The sequence below is a fragment of the Candoia aspera genome, chromosome 1 (genome assembly GCF_035149785.1).
Source record: "Candoia aspera isolate rCanAsp1 chromosome 1, rCanAsp1.hap2, whole genome shotgun sequence".
Classification (NCBI taxonomy): Eukaryota; Metazoa; Chordata; class Lepidosauria; order Squamata; family Boidae; genus Candoia; species Candoia aspera.
The window spans coordinates 279,198,161-279,218,104 of NC_086153.1; the positions used below are offsets into that span (position 1 = coordinate 279,198,161).

General features: G+C 38.3%; 1 protein-coding gene across 1 annotated transcript in view; it reads left to right on the forward strand.

Annotated features, from left to right (window-relative positions):
• Window positions 1–18,630, forward strand: part of LOC134507582 (cytosolic phospholipase A2 epsilon-like) — a 51,512-nt gene extending 32,882 nt beyond the window's left edge. The window contains exons 11-20 of the mRNA XM_063318357.1: window positions 3,706–3,865; window positions 4,577–4,713; window positions 6,862–7,084; window positions 9,887–10,001; window positions 11,118–11,255; window positions 12,356–12,463; window positions 13,763–13,954; window positions 14,419–14,585; window positions 16,784–16,970; window positions 18,407–18,630. Coding sequence (XP_063174427.1) covers window positions 3,706–3,865; window positions 4,577–4,713; window positions 6,862–7,084; window positions 9,887–10,001; window positions 11,118–11,255; window positions 12,356–12,463; window positions 13,763–13,954; window positions 14,419–14,585; window positions 16,784–16,970; window positions 18,407–18,630 — 1,651 coding nt within the window. The remainder of the gene's footprint in view (window positions 1–3,705; window positions 3,866–4,576; window positions 4,714–6,861; window positions 7,085–9,886; window positions 10,002–11,117; window positions 11,256–12,355; window positions 12,464–13,762; window positions 13,955–14,418; window positions 14,586–16,783; window positions 16,971–18,406) is intronic.
• Window positions 18,631–19,944: the final 1,314 nt, after the last annotated feature.

Here is a 19,944-nt window from a genome sequence, read left to right on the forward strand (position 1 = left end):
TTTTTCTGTAATTGTACCATCAAAGATATTTGCAAGTAAGTTTGTTTTCTTTCTACTGGCGTGATGCAGTTAGAGTATAGTGTAACATGTAGCTGATTTCCTGTCTGAACTTGTTATGCAGATAAATTCGTATTTCAGTTCTGAATATTGCTAGTACACCTGTTCCTAATTATCATAGACTAATACTTCATCTTCATATTATGAAGCAACCTTTCCAGAATAAGGGCAGAATTGTATATACAATTACCTGGAAGCAAATCCCATTGGGGAAAAAAAAAATTCCTTCTGAATAGTGAGATTGCATAGTAGTCAAGTATTTCATCCTACTGTTCACATCATTAATACCTTATTTCTCATACTCTCTAGAATTGCACATGCACATTTGTAAAATCCTAGGCATTCTGCAGACATGACGAACAAAATCCACGCTCTCCCATTTGCGGGTTTTCCCTTGGTCTGTTAGAAAAAGTTAATTGGAGCACTCACTTTAGCTTCTGATGTATTTGAATATAGTATCAGCCTGAGATGAGCACTCTATCAACGATGCTTGTAGATACACTGTGCCACAGAAGGTTGAGTAGAAGCAATTTGTTACTGTATGTTTGAAATAATTCTCTGTCACCACATTTTTCTCTTAATGCACTCAGCCTTGAGGAAAAGGATCTGTCTAGACAGAGAGGCAGTCAAACAGGTTAAGAAAAGAAGGAATAATTCTGCTCCTAGAAATGCAGAGAAGATACCAGAGTGAAATGGAGGCTGTTCCCACAAGAAAAGAAAGGGATTCTTGTTAAGTGGTTAAGGTGTTACCCCAGGACTGGGAGGACTGGAGCTCTCCATGGAAGCTCATTGGGTGACTTAAGGCCAGTCACTCTTTCTCAGATCAAAGTAGCCCACAGAGTTGTAGCTCTGGGAGAAATTGGAGAAGGTGTTGCTGTGTATGCTGCCTTGAGCTACTGGAGAAAATGCAGGATATAATTCTGATAATAATACTATTATCATTAATTAATTATACTTAATAATTAATAATACTATATACCATGGTTCCCTGACTCAAGAAAAATGAGCAATCAGTTTTCCTGTTCCCCAACCCTTCTTATTTTAGTTGTTCCCCACTGTATTGACCCTTCTAGATCCTTTCAACATTGGAACACTGTGGAAATGGAATAAGGTTATTTGTTGAGACTGCCAGTCAGCACATTTACTTTTTGGCTAAGAGAGCTGACAAGCAATTGGTTATGGCCACAAACTGACTGCCATGTCTTGCCTCTCACTTCAGACTAAATCTTCAAGACTGAGCTCCTTCTCCTGCCTATAAAAATAATAATAATAAAATAAGATCAAAGGAATACATTTCTGGTTTGGTTCATCTTGGGAGCACAGTAGTAGACTTTCATTTTGTGTCTTGAATCAAAAAATATGGGTTTTTTTTCTGTCAGGAGGTCCTGATGCCCAAGAGGTAGGGCAAGCAAGGTGTCCCATCTAGGAACAATGCAGGCTGCCTTGCAAACATGAGGCAGTGAAGCACTTCTGCTCCAGAGCAATATTCATTGTTGCAAAACAGGTTTTCCTCACTTGTAGGAAACTCTGGCTCTGTATTGTTCTGTGATTTATGGTCCTAGTGACAATGTTTTAGGATGGTGGAGGGGGAGGAGCAACATTGCACTCCATTATACAATCGGCATTTCCAATCTAGAAGATGCTAATGTGCTAATATTTCAAGCAAAGCAATGAGTAGGAGCAAGGCAACCAAACAGCAACAGCGAGGGACTGTTCCAGTAGAATGAGTCTACGGGTGCCAAAGAATGGGCACAGACCATATTTAAGATAGCAAGAGTTAATTTAAATGGAAATATTCAATGCAAATGCAATGCAAATGCAAATATTGCATTAAATGCAAATATTCTGTGGTGGAAAACTAAGGAAGAAAGGATAGCTGCAAGTATTTGAGGGGACCTGCTATCCCCATACCCTTTCAAATTATATATTTGGAGATAACTAATGCCTACATTTTGGCAGGATCTGGGGCAAAGATTTCAAAGAGCCATGATGCATTGGAACAAAGAAAAAAAAATAGATACATCCAACCAGTGTTACAAAACTTGATTGAATCATAGAATCATAGGGTTGGGGATATCTTGGAGGTCTTCTAGTCCACCCCTTGCCTAGCACAGGAATCCTCATACCATCCTGGACAAATTGCTGTCCAATCTTTTCTTGAAAACCTCCAGTGATGGAGCACCCACAACTTCAGGAGATAGGTTGTTCCATTACTTAATAGCAGTCATAACCAGGAAATTCCTCCTTATTTCAAGTTTGGATCTCTTACTGTAAAGCTTCCAGCCACCCATCTCTCCTGTAAGGCTTCCAGTCATTGGTTCTTGTCTTACCCTTAGGCGCTCTGGAGAATAAATCCACATCTTCCTGGTGACATCCCACCATGTATTGGAAGACTGGTAACAAGTTTCCCCTTAGACTTCTCTTCTTTAGGCTAAACATACCTTCAACCATTCTTTGTAGGATTTAGCTTTCAAACCATTTAATAATTTAATTTAATTTAATTTAATTTAATTTAATTTAATTTAATTTAATTTAATTTAATTTAATTTAATTTAATTTAATTTAATTTAATTTAATTTACTATATATGGCTGCCTATCTCACTTGCTTGTGACTCTGGGTGGTGTACACAATTAAAGTTATCATGCTTGTTGCTCTTCTCAGGACTCTTTCTAGTTCCATAGCATCTTTTCTGTATTGTGGCTACCAGAACTGGACATAGTATTCCACGGGTGGTCTGACCAGTGCAGCATAAAGTGGTACTATCACTTTCCATAACCTTGACACTATACTTCTCTTGATGCAGCTCAAAACTGCATTGGCTCTTTTGGCAATTGTGGCACATTGCTGGCTCAGTCTGTGGTCAACCAAGACCCCCAGATCCTTCTCGCAAGTACTGTCTATCATGTACCTACGCATCTGCTTTTTCCTAAGTGCAGAAGCTTACATTTCTCACCACTGAATAATATTTTGTTGGATAGGGCCCAATGTTCAGGTCTATTGAGATTATTTTGAATCTTGAGCCTGTAGCAATCCCCCCAGCTTTATATCATCTACAAATGTTATGAGCATCCCTTCTATTTCCTCATTTAAGTCATATATGAAGAGGTTGAAGAGTACTTGTCCCAGGACAGAACCCTGAGGTACCCCACTACATACCTCCCTCCATATGGACATAGACTGATTAAGGACTACAATCCATCCCACACTGTTCCAGTTTATCAAGAAAGAGGCTGTGGTCTACTTTATCAAATGCCTTAGTGAAATCGAAGTACATTAGAACCACATTGCGGTTGTAGTGGTCCCTTGATCTGCTAATCTAGTCACATTGTCAAAGAAAACAATAAGATTTGTTTGGCATGACCCATTTTTAACAAATCCATGCTGGCTTCTGGTAATCACCCTGTTCATTTGTATATGTCTGGTTAATTGTCTGCCCAGGTTGTTGCAAAAGTGGCACTGATGTTTCTATTTGGTAACAGGTTGTCGTGTTTCATAATAGAGCTATTTTTTCATTCCAAGGCTCTTGATAGGTTGATATAATGAGTTGCGTATGATTAATCCTTGTACAGATTAATAAATGTGTCTTTGCTAGATTTAAGCCAATAAGGTACAGCAACATTTTAAATGGATTTCCTGTGTACCTTAGGACCCAGGGACTGTTGTTTCAAAGGCCAAAAGTTCTTGATGTGCGCCTAGGATATGGTCTGTGCTCAGATGAAATGAATTTCCTGCAGAAACGAAAGAAAGTCGTTGCTGCTGCTCTGAAAAGTATTCTTCCTTTGGGGCAAGGCCTGAATGACCATGAAGTAAGTGGAGCCCAATGCAAGTATCACCCCCATTCCCTCCAAAATCTACAGTATGTATTAAATTGCTTGCTATGAAACTGGCCCTGTCCCTGCATGACATGAAAGGCAGCTTACAATTAGTTGATTCCTTCAATCTTAATTAAAAATTAATTTCCATTAACTGTTCTCTGCCTAGTGCAGTAACTTTAATAGCGTTATGAAACAATGGAAATTTGTATGGACATCATTTTATTTACACAGCTGAATACCACTGGTTTCATGAAAGAATACCCATTACAAAATGCCTTGGATTATCACAATAGCCTTATTGCTGTGTTCTTGGGAAGTTTACACTTCACCAGTGAGAAGGGAAATATGGACACATATCTTTATACTTCAGTGTTATTCCCTTAGTGTGTATAGCATTTGGCTGTGTATATAAGGCATTTTTGAACTCATGAGTCTTCCTTTAATATCCCCTGTTTAAAACTGTTTGCATACAGTTTTGCCTGTTAAATTTAAGCAAGATGTCTTTTTGATGTTAATCCATCTAATTGTTTCCCCATATATATCTCAATCCAATATCTGCAACTGATGAAGTACAGGCTGAGCAATGAAAACGCATGACACATCAAATATGTTAATTTGAAAGGTTTTGACAGAATTCTTTGGGGACTTTATTTTATCCTCAGAACGTGGTCATGAGATCTGTTCTTTTCTTTCATGGAACAGGTCCCAGTGGTTGCTGTGACAACAACAGGGACTGGTATAAGAGCATTAACGGCTCTTTACGGCACCCTTTGGGGCCTCCAGAGAATGAAGCTTTTGGACTGTATTTCATATATAACTGGGTCATCTGGAACCACATGGTAAGGGGCTGTGTTTTTTGGGGGGGATCTGTGATGGCTCAGTGGTTAAGATTCCAGGCTTGTCAACAGGAAGGTTGCAGGTTTGGCAGTTTGAGACCCTAGTGTCATGTGACGGAATGAGCTCCCGCACTCACCCCAGCTCTTGCCAACCTAGCAGTTCAAAAGCATGCAAATGTGAGTAGATAAATAGGTACCATTTCGGCAGGAAGGTAACAGTGTTCCGAGACTGTCATGCCGGCCACATGACCATGGAAGTGTCTTCAGACAATGCTGGCTCTTTGGTCATGAAACGGAGATGAGCACCGCCCCCTAGTGTCAGACACGACTAAATGGGAACCTTTACCTTTACCTTACTGTTTCATTTGCGTAGACCCTAGGGAATCTTAATAAGTCTTTCATTCTCATCACTTAGATTTATATTCCACCTTTCTTCCAGGAGCTGAAGGTAAAATATATAGCATTCTATTAAGTATACAACTAAAGCAAACAGATAAAAAGAGAAGATATTTAGGACATCTCAAGAGACTACACTGTAACAATTTACTAGATCCTGGTGGCATCTCTCTGAGTTCCCAAAGAACTCAGATGTGAAATTACTGACAACCTAGCAGAATATGTAACTTCTTACTCAAATCCACTCAATGCCAGAGGACTGGAAGGTAGTTTATTTTTAAAAAGGGATCTGGAAAATTACAGACCAATGAGTATAACATTTGTTTCAGGCAAATTGATAGACACAATAATCAAAGAAAAATAAATAATAGCTAGGCATATAGAGGAACAAGCCATGCTAAAAGAAAAGCAGCATGGATTCTGTAAAGGTAATTTTTTTAAGGTAAATCTTGCTTCACTACTGTTTGAGAGTATGGGCACATGGACAGAGATGACTCTGATAACATTGTATACTTTGATTTTCAAAAAAGTCTTTGACAGTCAAAGGCTGTTAAGGAAACTGTAGCTGTGGAATAACCAGCTCTTCCTTTTATGGGCAGTTAATTAGTTAGAATAGAAAGCAAAGTATAGGAATTTTCTCAATAGATGGAACTAAGAAGTAAAGTCCCATAAGAATCTGTGTTGAAACCACTAGTATATAATGTTCTCTTAAACTATTTTGGTTTATGCACTGAACTATCCACATTTGTGAATAATACTAACCTATTCTGGAAGGTAAAACCATAAATAAAGACAAAAACCCCCTTTAAGCTGGTTCATTGGCCAAATACAATTCAGGTAAGTATAAAATACTCTGGACTAAACAAAAAACAAACCTAACTTCACATACACATTGTGGGGTATGAGATATCTACCGTATAACTAATCAAGAAAAAATAGCTTGCAGACATAATATAAAATAAAGACTCAGTGTGTTGTAGCTGTGAAAAAGGCAATCTCCATGCTAGGAGTTATTAGAAAAGGGATTGAAAATAAAAATGCCAACACTGTAATGCCCTTTAAAAAACTGGTACATCTGCATCTGTAATGTGATGCACAGTTGTGGCCACATGTGAAAAAATGTATACCACAGTGGGACAAGGGCAGGCCAGGGAAACCTAAATGATTAGTGGGTCTAAACAACTTCCATATAAAAAATGGCCAGAATGTTTGGGACTCTGTAGCTTGAAAGAATGACTGAGGGAGGGCATGACTGCAATATATTTAAAATCATGCATGGCAAGGAGAAAGTTTTTCTCCTTTCAAAATTCTAGGACCAGGGGCCATCTGGTGAAACTGCTTAGAAGGATATTTCAGGCAGACAAAATTTTGTTTTAATCTTGGTAGGATCAATTATATTTATTTATTTGTGTCTGCATATATTAATTTTGCTGTTTTTTAATCTATTTATGTAAACATTTTATTATGTTATGAAATATTGTATGTCCCCTTTCCAGAAGTAAATTGAAGGGCAGGGCTATCACCCTAGATCATAAACCTGGAGAATTTTCAGCAATAAAATCATATAGGAAAAACTATGTCTGCATTATTTAATCATTTAGGTATGTGAACATACCTAAACAATTAATAATGGTTGAATTGCCAAGCCCAATACATCAGGAATTATCCGCCTCTGGCCTTAGGCTGGAGAAGACCGAGCTTTAATACAGTAAATACAAAACATGAAACTTCTACTGTATTTATTTGTCTTTTCAGGACCATGACAGATTTGTATGAAGACAGTAACTGGTCAAATAAAGATCTTGGGGAAATCATTATGCAAGCTCGGAAGCAAGCAGCCAAATCTAAGATGAAAGCCTTTTCCTTGGAAAGTCTGAAGACCTACCATAAGGAGCTGTGTCAGCGAACCATCGCAGGATATAAGACTTCTTTTATAGATCTTTGGGGACTCATGATTGAAGCCATGCTACATGAAGGGGTAATCTATATGCAAAAGGGTTTTTTCTGCCTCTCCCTTTATGTTGTTCCTCTGCTGCTTTTCAGCTTCTGGGAGATGAATGGTGTCCTCTAATGAACATGCTTTCTCATTTAGTTCAGCAAGATTTATACTATAGATAAAACAATAGCTGCTCCTTTCAGCTTTGTTCTCTGCTATAAAAAGATAATTGGGCTATTCCTAGAAGTCTTTGTTGTAAGATGAGTAAGGAAGCATGGAGGAAACTACAGTCAAATGAAAATCAGAAGCAGTCAGGGGGAAAAAGTCGGGGTGGGGGAGGGAGGGAATGAAAAAAAAAATGATGACATTTCTGATACATTTTGAAAATATCTCTTTCGTGGGTATCTATTAAAGGGGCAATTTATGAATTCTAAATACCGTATTACAAAATGAAATAGTCCAAAACATTGTGTCTAGCAGAACTCTGCAAAGCTTTGATTTGGAAATTAAATTCAAAGGCAACATGATGAATCTCTGAACTGAAACAACTTTCTAAATCAAAACAATTACCCATAGTAGACTACTGAAATGAATTAGATTTCAATAGAAGAGAATATGTAGCTCAGGATTGAACTGTGGAGTCCTTGGTGCTCCCTGAGCTTGGTTGTTTGCTTGCAAATGTTTCATTACCCAACTAGGTAACATCATCAGTGCTGGTGAGTGTGGGGTTTGCTCCCTGTTTATATATGGTAGCTTGCTCTCCCAGTGTTTGTTTGTTTATTCAATTTATATGGCCGCCCATCTCGAACAAGTGACTCTGGTCAGTGAACAATCATAAAATCAGTTAAAACCAAATTGCAAACACGATACAAACAAAAATTAAATATACAGTGTTTGTGAGGGTGTGGTTTTTTTCCTTGGTAGTCCCTTGATTAGGGTATTGTTTTCTGCTTGATTGTTTGTCTGGTGCTAATCCCTGCTTAATCCCTGAATTAATCCCCTGAATTAATCCCCTGAATTAGATTTGTAAAAACTTCCTGCACAATTCTTGTTGTGCTTATCTACTATGTCCTCAATGTATAATGATTAACAGAACTCCCCCGTCACCACCTCTGGTATTTATTTATGTAGTAAATAATATATTGCCTAATGAATAACTTCTGTAGAAATAAACACATCAAAATAATGTAAAATAAAGTTACTTACTTTGCTTTATCCTGGCAGGGGGCAGCACCTAGCCAACTTTAGCTGATCTCAGAAGCTAAGTAGAGCTGGCTGTGATTAGCAATTTGACAAGAGATCTGCAAATCTCAGCGCTATAAATTAGTCTGAGAAATTGAAAAATATTGGCAAAGACAACAGGGCCAACCCTTTTATTTTAGTGACCGCAAGTCAAGCTCACCTTGAAGGGGTCTTTATCTTTGAACACCCCTAGTTAGATTATACTTGCTCCTCACGAGATCAGAGCAAGAGAACAAAACACCATAAATTTCATGCATCTGTTCACCAAAGATCCCAAGGTGTTTGTAAATGTCTGGTCTTCATCATCCAGGAAAAGTAGAGAAAGCAGGTGGGCCTTCTTGTTAAACTGCCATATCTGTCATACCTTTACTTGGATCCATACCTGTAGGTTCCATACTTTTCAAAGAACCAGTATTTTGAATTGATAAATAATAAAATCTGTTGATTAGCTCCATCCCACCAGCCTCTCTTTTACCACTTGGCCTGTTGTTTGGAACCATCTGAAATGTTCAGATACTTTTCAAAGCCAGCCCATGCAGAATTAGTTACTAGGATATGCATTAAGGACAGCACTCACAAGATCTTCCTGCTTTCATCCAAATCAGTATGATAGAAGTGTCCAGACATTTAACTACAGACATGTGGTTTTGTACATGTCTATGGCACTGTAATGCATGGACAAAAGGGACAGGGCTTGTTGAATGATGCCACAGTGGCATCATTTTGCTTTTGTTAGTCAGACCCCCATTTCATCTATGAAAGTCTCCATAAATTATGCCCCTCATGCATGGCTCATTAAGTAATTAAGATACACTTTGTTTCTGCATGCATTCATACCTTCTGTTCAAAGAAGGCCTTTCCCTACCCCATCACAGGCTTATTATGCATCTTGGTGGCATTCTTGCCAAGTTCATTATGACAGAGCCTCATTCTCTGTTAGCACTTGTCAAGTAGAGCCTCTACCGCATCCCATAGCTTAAGGCCTCACCATGTCTAAATCTGGCCCTGCTCCTGGGATCACACAGCATGGTAGTCCAGCACATTATGAGAGAGATGGTAAACCTGAATTACCCCTACTACTAGAGGATCCAGGGGCTGATCCTCAATGTCAAGATTGCAGCCAGGACTGTACACCTTTTACTTATGTGCCTCAATCAGGCGGCTGTAGCCACTGAATTGACCTCTCCCCTCCCTCCTAGACACCTGAAATATAATCACCACCGCTATGGTTACTACTGCTGATTGTGATTATATTCAGCCCCATGAGGCTCCAATCTGGATAAGGTGTTCAGGGAAAGGGGATTAATCTTCTTTGCCCATGTTGCTACACTTTGGAAGTTAACCCAACACAGACACACAGTTATTTGCCATCTCACTCCCCCCTCCCCAATATTCCATTGTCTTTATCCTTCCTTCATATTCATTTTACTATGTTTTGTGAAAAATAATATGCCTGGTGTTTAAACTGTAATGTGATCCTCAGCTGCTTTGTTGAATATGGATGTGAGGCCTAGGGGAACAAATCAGCTGCAATTTCTATTTCCCTTAAATTCATCAGAACTATAATGCATGTATATTATTATTTTTCTCACAAAAATACAGAATAATAATCATAAACTCTCAGAGCAACGACGGGCAGTGAACAAAGGTCAGAACCCCCTGCCAATCTACCTGGCACTCAACGTGAAAGACAACATCACCACAAAAGATTTTAGAGGTGCGTCCTTTATTGATGGCTTTCATATACAAACATTTTAACCTACAACAGTTGCAACCTATATGGTCAAAACAGGTAGTAACCCTTAGTCAATCTCCAGAAAAGCTAAGTAGGGTTGGACCTGGTCAATCTTCGGATGGGAGTGCATGAGGAAAGCCTAGGACTATAGGCTAGATTGGGAAGTTGAAAAAAAACATGCAGGAGGAAGGCAACGGCAGCTCACTTCAGTATTGTGCCCAAACACCCCATGGATATATCCACAAAGTCACCACAAGTTGAGGACTTTTTATCCTTATTCATACAGCACCTCAATGTCAATCTTAAAAAGAAGCCATTCATACTATGATAATCAGTATTTATATAAAAGAGGGATCCAATCCCAGCTAAAGTGCAAGGTCACTAGCTTATTTTGGGGCCTTGTTAGCCTCTTCGTGTCACACTTCCCCTATATGGTAGCATTGCGAAAGAAAACTTTTGGATTCTGTTAGTACTTTGTTGGTATGAGCTGCCTGCTACAAACAATTTCTCAGATCCAGAACAACAAAGATTTTCTTGGAGATCTAAAGGAGCTCGATTCTTAGGTTTTTATTCTCTCTTTGACAACTTCTCAAAATCTCAGTCTGGAAATACTATATATATCAAGGTTTAGAGACTAGGTTTGTATATGCATATTTGTGTATGTTTGTGTATGTATATATCCATCCCTGTTACATATGCCAGAGATGATAAAAAGCATATCTGGGCAAAAAGATGGGCAAAAAGCACAAAATGTAGGTTTATCTTTTCTAAATAGTGTATAACTGTTTTTTAACACTTTGTAATGTAGATAATGCTAAATAAATATTGTAATGCACCCTCTGACATGTTTATATGCATACTTAAAGCTGCCTTCCTTCATTTACTTCAGGTGTAAGAACTAACAATGGATTTGGAAATTATTGAAATGCCAGATCATTGTTGATTTTCATGCATTATTGAGATCAGGCCAGTCAACACTGAAAAGACATATAATTCCTTGAACATAATTTCTTTTAGCAGTTTCGCCTAAGAAAGCATCTCCTTTTCTGCATAGTGAAGGTATGATACTAAATGTGTTGTTGGTGACCTTCCTTACAGAGTGGGTAGAATTCACACCTTATGAAGTAGGATTTCCGAAATATGGAGCCTTTGTTCCTGCTGAACATTTTGGAAGCGAGTTTTTCATGGGGCACATGATGAAGAAACTCCCAGAATCAAGGATCTGTTTTATGCAAGGTGACCTTTTTCTACCTCAAGTGGAAAGGGAGGGATTTTCCCTTGTTGAAGATACCAATGGTATATCTACTCACACTGCAGTGAGTATTAGATTACTATGGGGTTTTCACTAGAACTGGACTCACTTTGCAGCCAGATTCTCAGCTGAATACACCTAGTATTTTCTTGGAGTAGCTTGGGCCTCCTGACTGTGGAGCGTTGTTCAGAGAACCCAAAGCTCTACCATCATACAGCATTATGTAAAATGGAAGAAGAAATTGGCTCTATCTATCTCTGTCTGTCTGTCTGTCACCAGAATGTGAAGATATTTTCAGTGAAATTAAAATAGTAGGGTAGCACTTCATTATTTGTCATTAGCTGTTCTAAGAGAAGCAACTGGAAAATATAAAATATAAATACTTTGAAGATAGCTGTGGTTAGAATACAGATTCAGTTCTGTCTCTGTATTTTTGAGAGGCTCCTATGTCATGCTGTGATGCAGAGAACAAAATTTCATAGAAGTCTTTTGGTGCGGGTAGCCATCTATGCATGGTTTGTTGGCTGACCTGTTTGCCAATCTCCATAGTTCCTTCCTGTTCCTATTCCCCTTAGCTGCTAACACATGCTGCTGTCTCAATTGAATACAAGCACAATCTACAGTATCCAGGAGGGGAGAGGAAGGCAGGTTGGATATGTAGTGTTTGACTTTAGGGGTGGCAGCTGAGGTAGGGAAAGGAGGTTGGAAGAGGCATGTGAGAGCTGCTGTCACACATCCGCAATTCAAGTTGGCATACCCAACTGGGCTACTCACTCTTTTCCATGGTCTTTCCAGTACTTCCCTTTCCCCAGCTCCTCTAAGCTGCCATCACAATCAGTGGCCTTACCTTTTCCTCCCTTTATCCATCCCAAAACACCTTCTGACCAAATCATGCATGTTCTGGATCTATGCCCAGACCTAATATAAAACATGCATGTTTCAGTGCAGACATGGACTTCCCAAAACTACCTGTTCTATGTACAGAACTGTTCATGTACAGAACACTGTTTATGTTCCTGTCCCAACAACAAAATAAAGTTTCAAAAGGAAAACACTTCAACTCATTGGTCTCTTCCTTTCAAAGGAATGTGGAGTAGTGTATTTTCCAAGAATCTATTAGATGCCTGGCACACGGCAGACAATTCAGAAGATTTCTGGAACAGGTGGACCCAAGATACTATCACAGAGATTGGTAAGCTATGAAACCTGTTCCAAATTACAACCTGGATACCAGAATGTAATTGGCTGACACTTTTTTCATCTATTGCATTTAACTGTCCTGCCTATAGAAACTGAAAGACAATTGGGTCCCATAGTTTAGACAACTTTATACCCAGGAGTAGGTATTCAGACCACATAAGAGGGAAGAAATATAGTTTGATCTCACTAATTATAATGCATTACTTGTGTTACATATAATATACTATCAGGACTACTACTAAATCCCAGCAAAAAATACATTTATTTTATGCAAACTAAAATAATATTGTGGAAGAAGGAGGTGACCCCTTTGTAAATCTTCAATGGTCAAGCAGGTCTTAGATTGCTATGAACATTTTTTTTAATTTGCTTCCTTCTTGCTGTGTTACCTGCTTTTAATTTTTTTACCCCTAATTTTATATCCATATTACTTTATTTGTGTAATATATCTTCCCTTCTTTTCACCTGCAACATATGTTGAATTATCTTGGAATTATACACTAATCTGATTATTTAAACAGTTTTTTAAAAGTAATTTCTTTCTCTGAAAGAAAAATGCTCATATACTACCAGTTAAGAGGGCAAAGCTTAATTTTGGCTAACGGTTTGTTGGTGCTCCAACGGGCAAAGCCGTTTTTATATCTTATATAAGAATACCTTTTCTACACCTTGTTCCTTGAGGTTCGCCTTCTCCAGCTAGTTTAGCTAAAGCTAGAGCAGAGCAGCTAGCTCCAGCTAAACTCTAAATGTTACTCATCATTATCTTTGCAATATAAAGATACCATTTGCTTTTTTATGCCTCACAAGTTCAACATCATGGCTTCAGTCTGGTTCACAAAGCTACTCAGTTCTTTTATGAAGCCTCCTCAAGCCTTCATAGTCCTGAAGAGTATCTGCTCAGTAAATATTCATGCATGGGTGAAAAATTTCAAGAGCACATATAAATGTAAAATTTATATTTATCAGTTCCAGCAAACATTGCCAATGATAAGGGATTCCAGAAACTGTAAAGCAAACCATCTGGAGAGAATCTGGTTTTTAAGCCATTGTGTCATAAATACCGAAATTCAGGAATTCATTGTGCCACCTAGGCTTTTATCTGTAGGCCTACTGAAATTTAAACTCATACTTGATGTTTTCTAAAGCAGCGTATAGATGTGTGAGAGAAGGACAAACCCATTCATGCCACCACTCAGTTGCTCATCTTTGAGTATGATCTGAACTGCACCATTCTAATACAAGACTCCTATTCATTATTTAAATGAAGTTTACTTCTTTTGTTTGTATTTAGACGAAGTGCCTGATTTACCGGAGAGACCCCATGAGATGCCAACTCGCATGTTCACTCCTGCAGGAGGTCTTTCTAATGCACTACGGGATATTTTAACAGATCGTCCAGCAGTGTCCAAGTATCACAATTTTTTAAAAGGGCTCCAAATGCATGATGAATATGTGCAGCATCAACAATTTACTAAATGGAAAGGTATTGCAACAGCATTCAGTTGCTTTTATGTATTGTTAAAAATCTACAATTGTCTAGTTGATTGCATTTTTCTCATTTAAAAATGTGTTACTATTATTATATAAGATCACTAGATAACTGAATCTGGGACTCTCTACTCTACAGTACCTGTTGTATGGTTTAGAAGATAGATTGGTCCTTAGAATGGAATGCATGGGAATTATGGTCAACTTGCTCCCCGCAATATGAGAAAGACTCTTTCCATCTACTCATCTATAGCCTAGGAGCTGTTCTCTATATTGGGTCAGGAGATTAAAAGAATTTGGCCATGGATCCTGATGAGAATGAACTGTGTATTTAGCAGATAGATCCATGTTGGGATGGGCATTGACAAGAAGGAAGTCTGTGAGCATTTGTCTTCACCTTAAAAAATGTCTGGTGATGGCCCATGGGGATTGATTTTACTTTTGAAATGTATGTTATAGATACAGTGCTTGATGAATCCCCTAATCAACTGAAAGATCCTACAGAACATCTGGAACTTGTAGATACAGCCTTCTTCTTTGATACTAGTTGCCCTCCACTTCTCAGACCAGAGAGAAAAGTGGATGTCATTCTGCATTTCAATTATACTGGAGGATCACAAACCAAGGTTAGAAGAGATGATACTGATGTCATTTGTAATAAAATAATAATTCTTCGTATTGTATAAAAATAATTTTATTGGCTAATCTATAACATCATACTTCTAAACACAATCCAGTTACCCAATATCATACCTAAAAGCCAATATTTACTCAATTTTTTACCTATTGCACTTGAGAAACTCTCAATCGGTTACAGTCTTAACAATAAAACAATATCAGTTACGGTCTTAACAATAAAACAATATCATGTCCATGATATAAGTAATTTTCCATAACAAGTGGTAATTGAAGCATGGATAAAATAAAGAAGAACCAATTAAAAAGCAATAAAAATAGAAGGTGACATCTGTAACCCAAAGGCCCCTTTAAGCAATTCTGTTCTGAATACTTTCCCAAAGCATAACAACATAGGAGCTGATTGGATGTGGGGTGGCAGGAAGCTCCATAGCATCAGCACTGATACAAAAAACATTTTCAGGCCTTAATCCCCTTAATCTCCCAGGAATGGGGAGCTAATAATAGATTTCCTGGGGAGCACCGCATTGGGTGGAGGACATAGTCATGGAAGTCAAAATCAGTACTTTGAATTGTACATAGAAACTAATAGGAAACCAGTGCAGGGCCTGGGACATGGGTGTAATGTGCTCATGTTGGCAAGTACCTGTCAAGAGCCAGGCCACTGCATTCTGGATTCATTGAAACTTCTCTGTCTTCAAGGCAGATCCATGTAGAGGTCACAAGTCACCATTGTAAGATCCTCCTATACCAGATAAGGCTGCACTGGTACGCTGGGCAAAGGCCTCCTGGCCATGACCACTACTGCCCATCCAGCAGTAGCTTTGAGTCAAGGAAGACTCCCAAGTCACCAACCTGCTCCTTCAGGGGCAGTGCCACCCCATTGAGAGACACAACTGAAGGTATCAGGGACCTGTGATGAACAAATAGGAACTCCATCTTTTTGTTACCATATTGTGTGGACATCCCAGGATCTTACCATTAAGATGTTTTCTGAACAACCTTCTGGAAACTACCTTGCTGTAACTTAAGACCATCATTCCATCTTGTGCATTCTAGGACAATAGTGGGGATGTCCACAGTGTAGCCAGTGAAGTTAATGGACATAACTCGATTCCTATAACATTTAGAAAAAAATCTAGGCAAAGGGGAGCAACCTTTTTTTTTTTTAAATGGTGCTTTAATTATTTCTTGCTGGCAAAAGAAAAAAAATCCAGTTGCACAGGTTGTGACTAGTCCACTTACCCACTAATTGGCAATTACTAGCAGAAAACAAGCTGGCTAAGCTGAATGGCCTGTTTTTTGCTAACAAGCAAAAAACCTGATGTGGTTCTGGGGAGTCTAACCTGATGTGGTTCTGGGGAGTCTGAGCACATGTAGTGTTATTACTACACAAGCCCTGCCCCACAGCAGTATTCCAATTCAGGCACATAAAAGAAAGGCATAGTACAGGAATATCCCTGCAGGGCATGCTGCTTTGCTGACAGCATCCCTAATAGAGAACAGGTGTCCTTTGGTGTGACACTATCAGATATTTGAAAAGTGTTATCATATTGCCGCATTCATCTTTTCTCAAGGCTGAACATATCCTGTTCCCTCAGTTTCTTATAACCTTTAGTTTTCAGTCCTCCAAAATCATCCTTGCTGCCAGTCTTTGCTTCTTGATCAGTTTTTCTAAATTGTTCTGAAATTGTGATGCTGTGAACCACACACAATACCAGAAACAGGTTGCAATCAATTGAAATCTGTTTCGCACCTTTTTTTTTCAAGCCAGATATTCCGCATCCTGTACTTGCAAGCCTGTGTTTTTCTTTCCCAGATTAAATTGCTATTAACTTTGATTCTGTTGTATTTTCAGCCTATTTCCACCTAGACCATTTGAAATTAGGTTTCTGTTTTCTAAAGTATTAGCGTTCCCTTGCAAGCTTGGTAAATATTCCTAATGTTGCTGAATATCAGAATCTGGCCGACTTTAACTTCAGAGCTGATAATAACTAATTATTACTAACTAATATTAGCCAGCATAAAGAAAGGAAGTAAGGCTTTTCAAGACTGTTTCCATTCTGAGATTTACTGTTCCACTTTGATGCTTATTACATTATGATTTCAAATTAATAATCTGTATTAAAAAGTCCTGGTTGGATTCCTTTTTGCCCTTGCAAACATTGGCTGTTATTGTGCTTTCTAGCCTCTGGAACAGGCCTTCACATATTTCTCAGCGCAAGGAATCCCATTCCCCAAGATTCTGCTAAATGATGAAGAAAAGAAAAGTTTAAAAGAATGCTATGTATTTGAAGAGGCAAACAATCCTGAAGCACCCATCCTGCTTTATTTCCCACTAGTGAATGACACCTTCCAAAGATATATTGCACCTGGTGAGTTAATAGTACAAAACAGAAGTAAATACATTTCTGGTAGATATTTGTCTTACACATGTTTAGATGCTGCCTGATCCAGGAGAAACTCATTGATCAAAGGACTGAAAGAGCTCCTGTCAGGAGAAGTTATTGCAGTTGAGTTTTTTAGTCAGGAAAAAAGGAAAATGAGAAAAAATATTATATAAAACCATGTATTGTGTGGAGAAAGCAAATAGATCTTTTTTAATGTTTGGAAGTACTAGAACCTGGCTCATCTAATTAAGCAGAATGGTAGAAGATTCAGAACATATGAAAGGACAGCACACAGTTAACCTGTCTCAGTACTGTTGTCCCCAAAATGGGGGGGGGGCGGTATTGTTAAATCCGGCATGATGTAGCCCAATTATCACACAGGATCAGGGAATTCAACAACAAAACCCGTTTATTTGTAGATCTACAAGGAAAGGGGGGCTTCCCCTTTAAGGCAGGGAAAAAGCCTCGAGCCAAGCAAGATAACACCTTTAAAGCTGTTATCACAAATGCCATCTAGTCATTGAAGCTTATAATTAGTTACTTCTCTAGCATCTGTGCAGAAGCTACTCATATAACATACTAACCCATAATAATCCCCCAGCATGTAGTGTGTTTTCCAAAAATCTCCACCTAGGGGTGTAAATTTTAAAATGCAAATGAGCTGGGGTCACTACTTTCTGGTCAAAGAAGCCCTAATCTCAAATACACTTACTCCCAAATTCCATAACTCACCCTTTATCTTCCTCCCTGCCTGTAGATTTAAAGCTTGGGCACAGGGAGTCTAAAACCTTCTTTTTTTATGTCTTCTGTTTTAACAAAAGGGCAAATTGTGTATTTGTAAGGGCTTTCTTATCAACTGTCTCTGTTTAGTTATACATTCTAATTCAAAGGGCTATTCAAAGCAGTAATTAGAACAATTAGGGCACTGGCATTCTTCATCCTCAGTCCACTTTGTGTCCAGTTTTTTCTGCTGTCTCTATCAGTACATACTGTAAGACTGGGTTCATACATTACACTAAACCATAGTCTGCTTTCTTTGGTTTTTGCTTAATATATTGTATGAACCTAGGTAATTGTGGACTATAAATCCTGGCTTGCAGTACAAACATTATTAAGCAAACAGTGACTTAGAGTGATGTATGAACCAGACTCTAGTGATGACTACTAAACTGAATAACTTTAAAAAGTGATTAGATCAATATATGGACAATGGGGCTAGAAAGTCCCATTAATACTTGATCCTTCTTAGGGAACAGGAATGTAAGGGCAGGATTGTTGTTATGTCCTTCCCATGGGTTTCCAATTGGCATTAGGTTGGTCAATACAGGAGCGCATTGCAAGATAAGCCTTCAGTCTTATGTCATATTTTTATATATAATCAGTTGGAGGACTTAATATCTTCTTTTTTTTTCCTTCTGCAGGCATAGAACGTAGTGCAGCTCAAATGCCACAGGGCAATGTTGATGTCTCAAGTGTCTTTTCTCCGTATTCTACAAGACAGGTGTCACTGCAGGAGGAAGATTTTAACAAGCTGTTAAATCTGACTAACTATAATGTCCAGAATAATGCAAACACTATCTTGGGTGTTTTGCACAAGGTGGTTGAACGGAAGAAACAGGTTCAATTATCTCAGTCATCTTCATAAAATTGCCTTCATTGTCTCGTAAAAGGAAACATACACATAAGAACTCCAAGCTCTGATTTAAAAAGGACAGCTAATGTAAAATAATTCAAGTTATTTGAGTTGTACTATTGTATTAATTTGCTATTTAATATAGTTATGTGTTTAGATCTTATGTCTTATGTATCCACTTCAGTGTCTTCCGTTTATTCTGATCTCTGGATATTTAAAAAAATGTCTGTTATTTACAAATATAATTGTATTGCACGTGGTTCTTTATTCCACACAATCCCATTTAAATAAATATAAAATGCAATATTGTATTTTGTCCAAGCTATAGTGATTCAAAATATGTTTGTTGAATTAATTATTAAAAAGTTATTGAACATTGATTTAAATATTGCTAAGGTAAACTGATATGGGGAACTATAAAATTAATGGTACACGAAGTTGCAAATGCATAATAGAAATCATAATTACATAATGCAGTTGTGCCTTATAGATTTGTTTTGGTTTCAGACCTATGCTCTTAAGAGAACCAGTTTAGTGTAGTAGTTAAAGCACCTGCAGACTGTGAGTAGTAGTCCTGCCTTAGCCATAAGGCCAAATGGGTGCTCTTGGGTCAGTCACTTCTCTCAGCCCTAGGAAGAAGGCAATGGCAAGCTGCTTCTGAAAAATACTGCCAAGAAAACTGTAGGGGACAGTCACCAGGATTCAAAACTGACTTGAAGGCACAAATTTGAATTCTATGCTCTTAATTCTAGTTCAAAAAGCTGTAGCTATTATTTCTGTGCATATTAGGATCTTTTACTCATTAAGCTTCTATTTTAAGAACTTGCTTTCTATATGGTGCTTTGTATATAGTATCAGGAAATATTATTATCTAATCAATATTCATATGGAAGTAGGAAATACACCAAAGCCAAAGTCATGAATAAACAACAGTAAAGTTATATCAAGAGCTAGTTTGGTGTAGTGGTTAAGGCATCAGGCTAGAAACCGGGAGACCATGAGTTCTAGACCTGCTTAACCATAAAACCAGCTGGGTGACCTTGGGCCAGTCACTCTTTCTCAGCCATAGGGAGCAAACCAGTTCCGAAAAACCTTGCCAAGAAAACTGCAAGGACTAGCCCAGGAAATCACCAGGAGTCAAAAACTGACTTGAAGGCACACAAAAAAAGTATTTTTTAAAAAATTGTATCACATTGTGACTATTGAAATGTGTTCCACATTGTCCTTGAAATCCACCCAGAAACCACTTCTAGGCAAATCTCAGCACTTTGACTGCCAACTGCCCAAAGGCAGGAATGACCCCTCCACTTTTACCAAGGGTGTCCC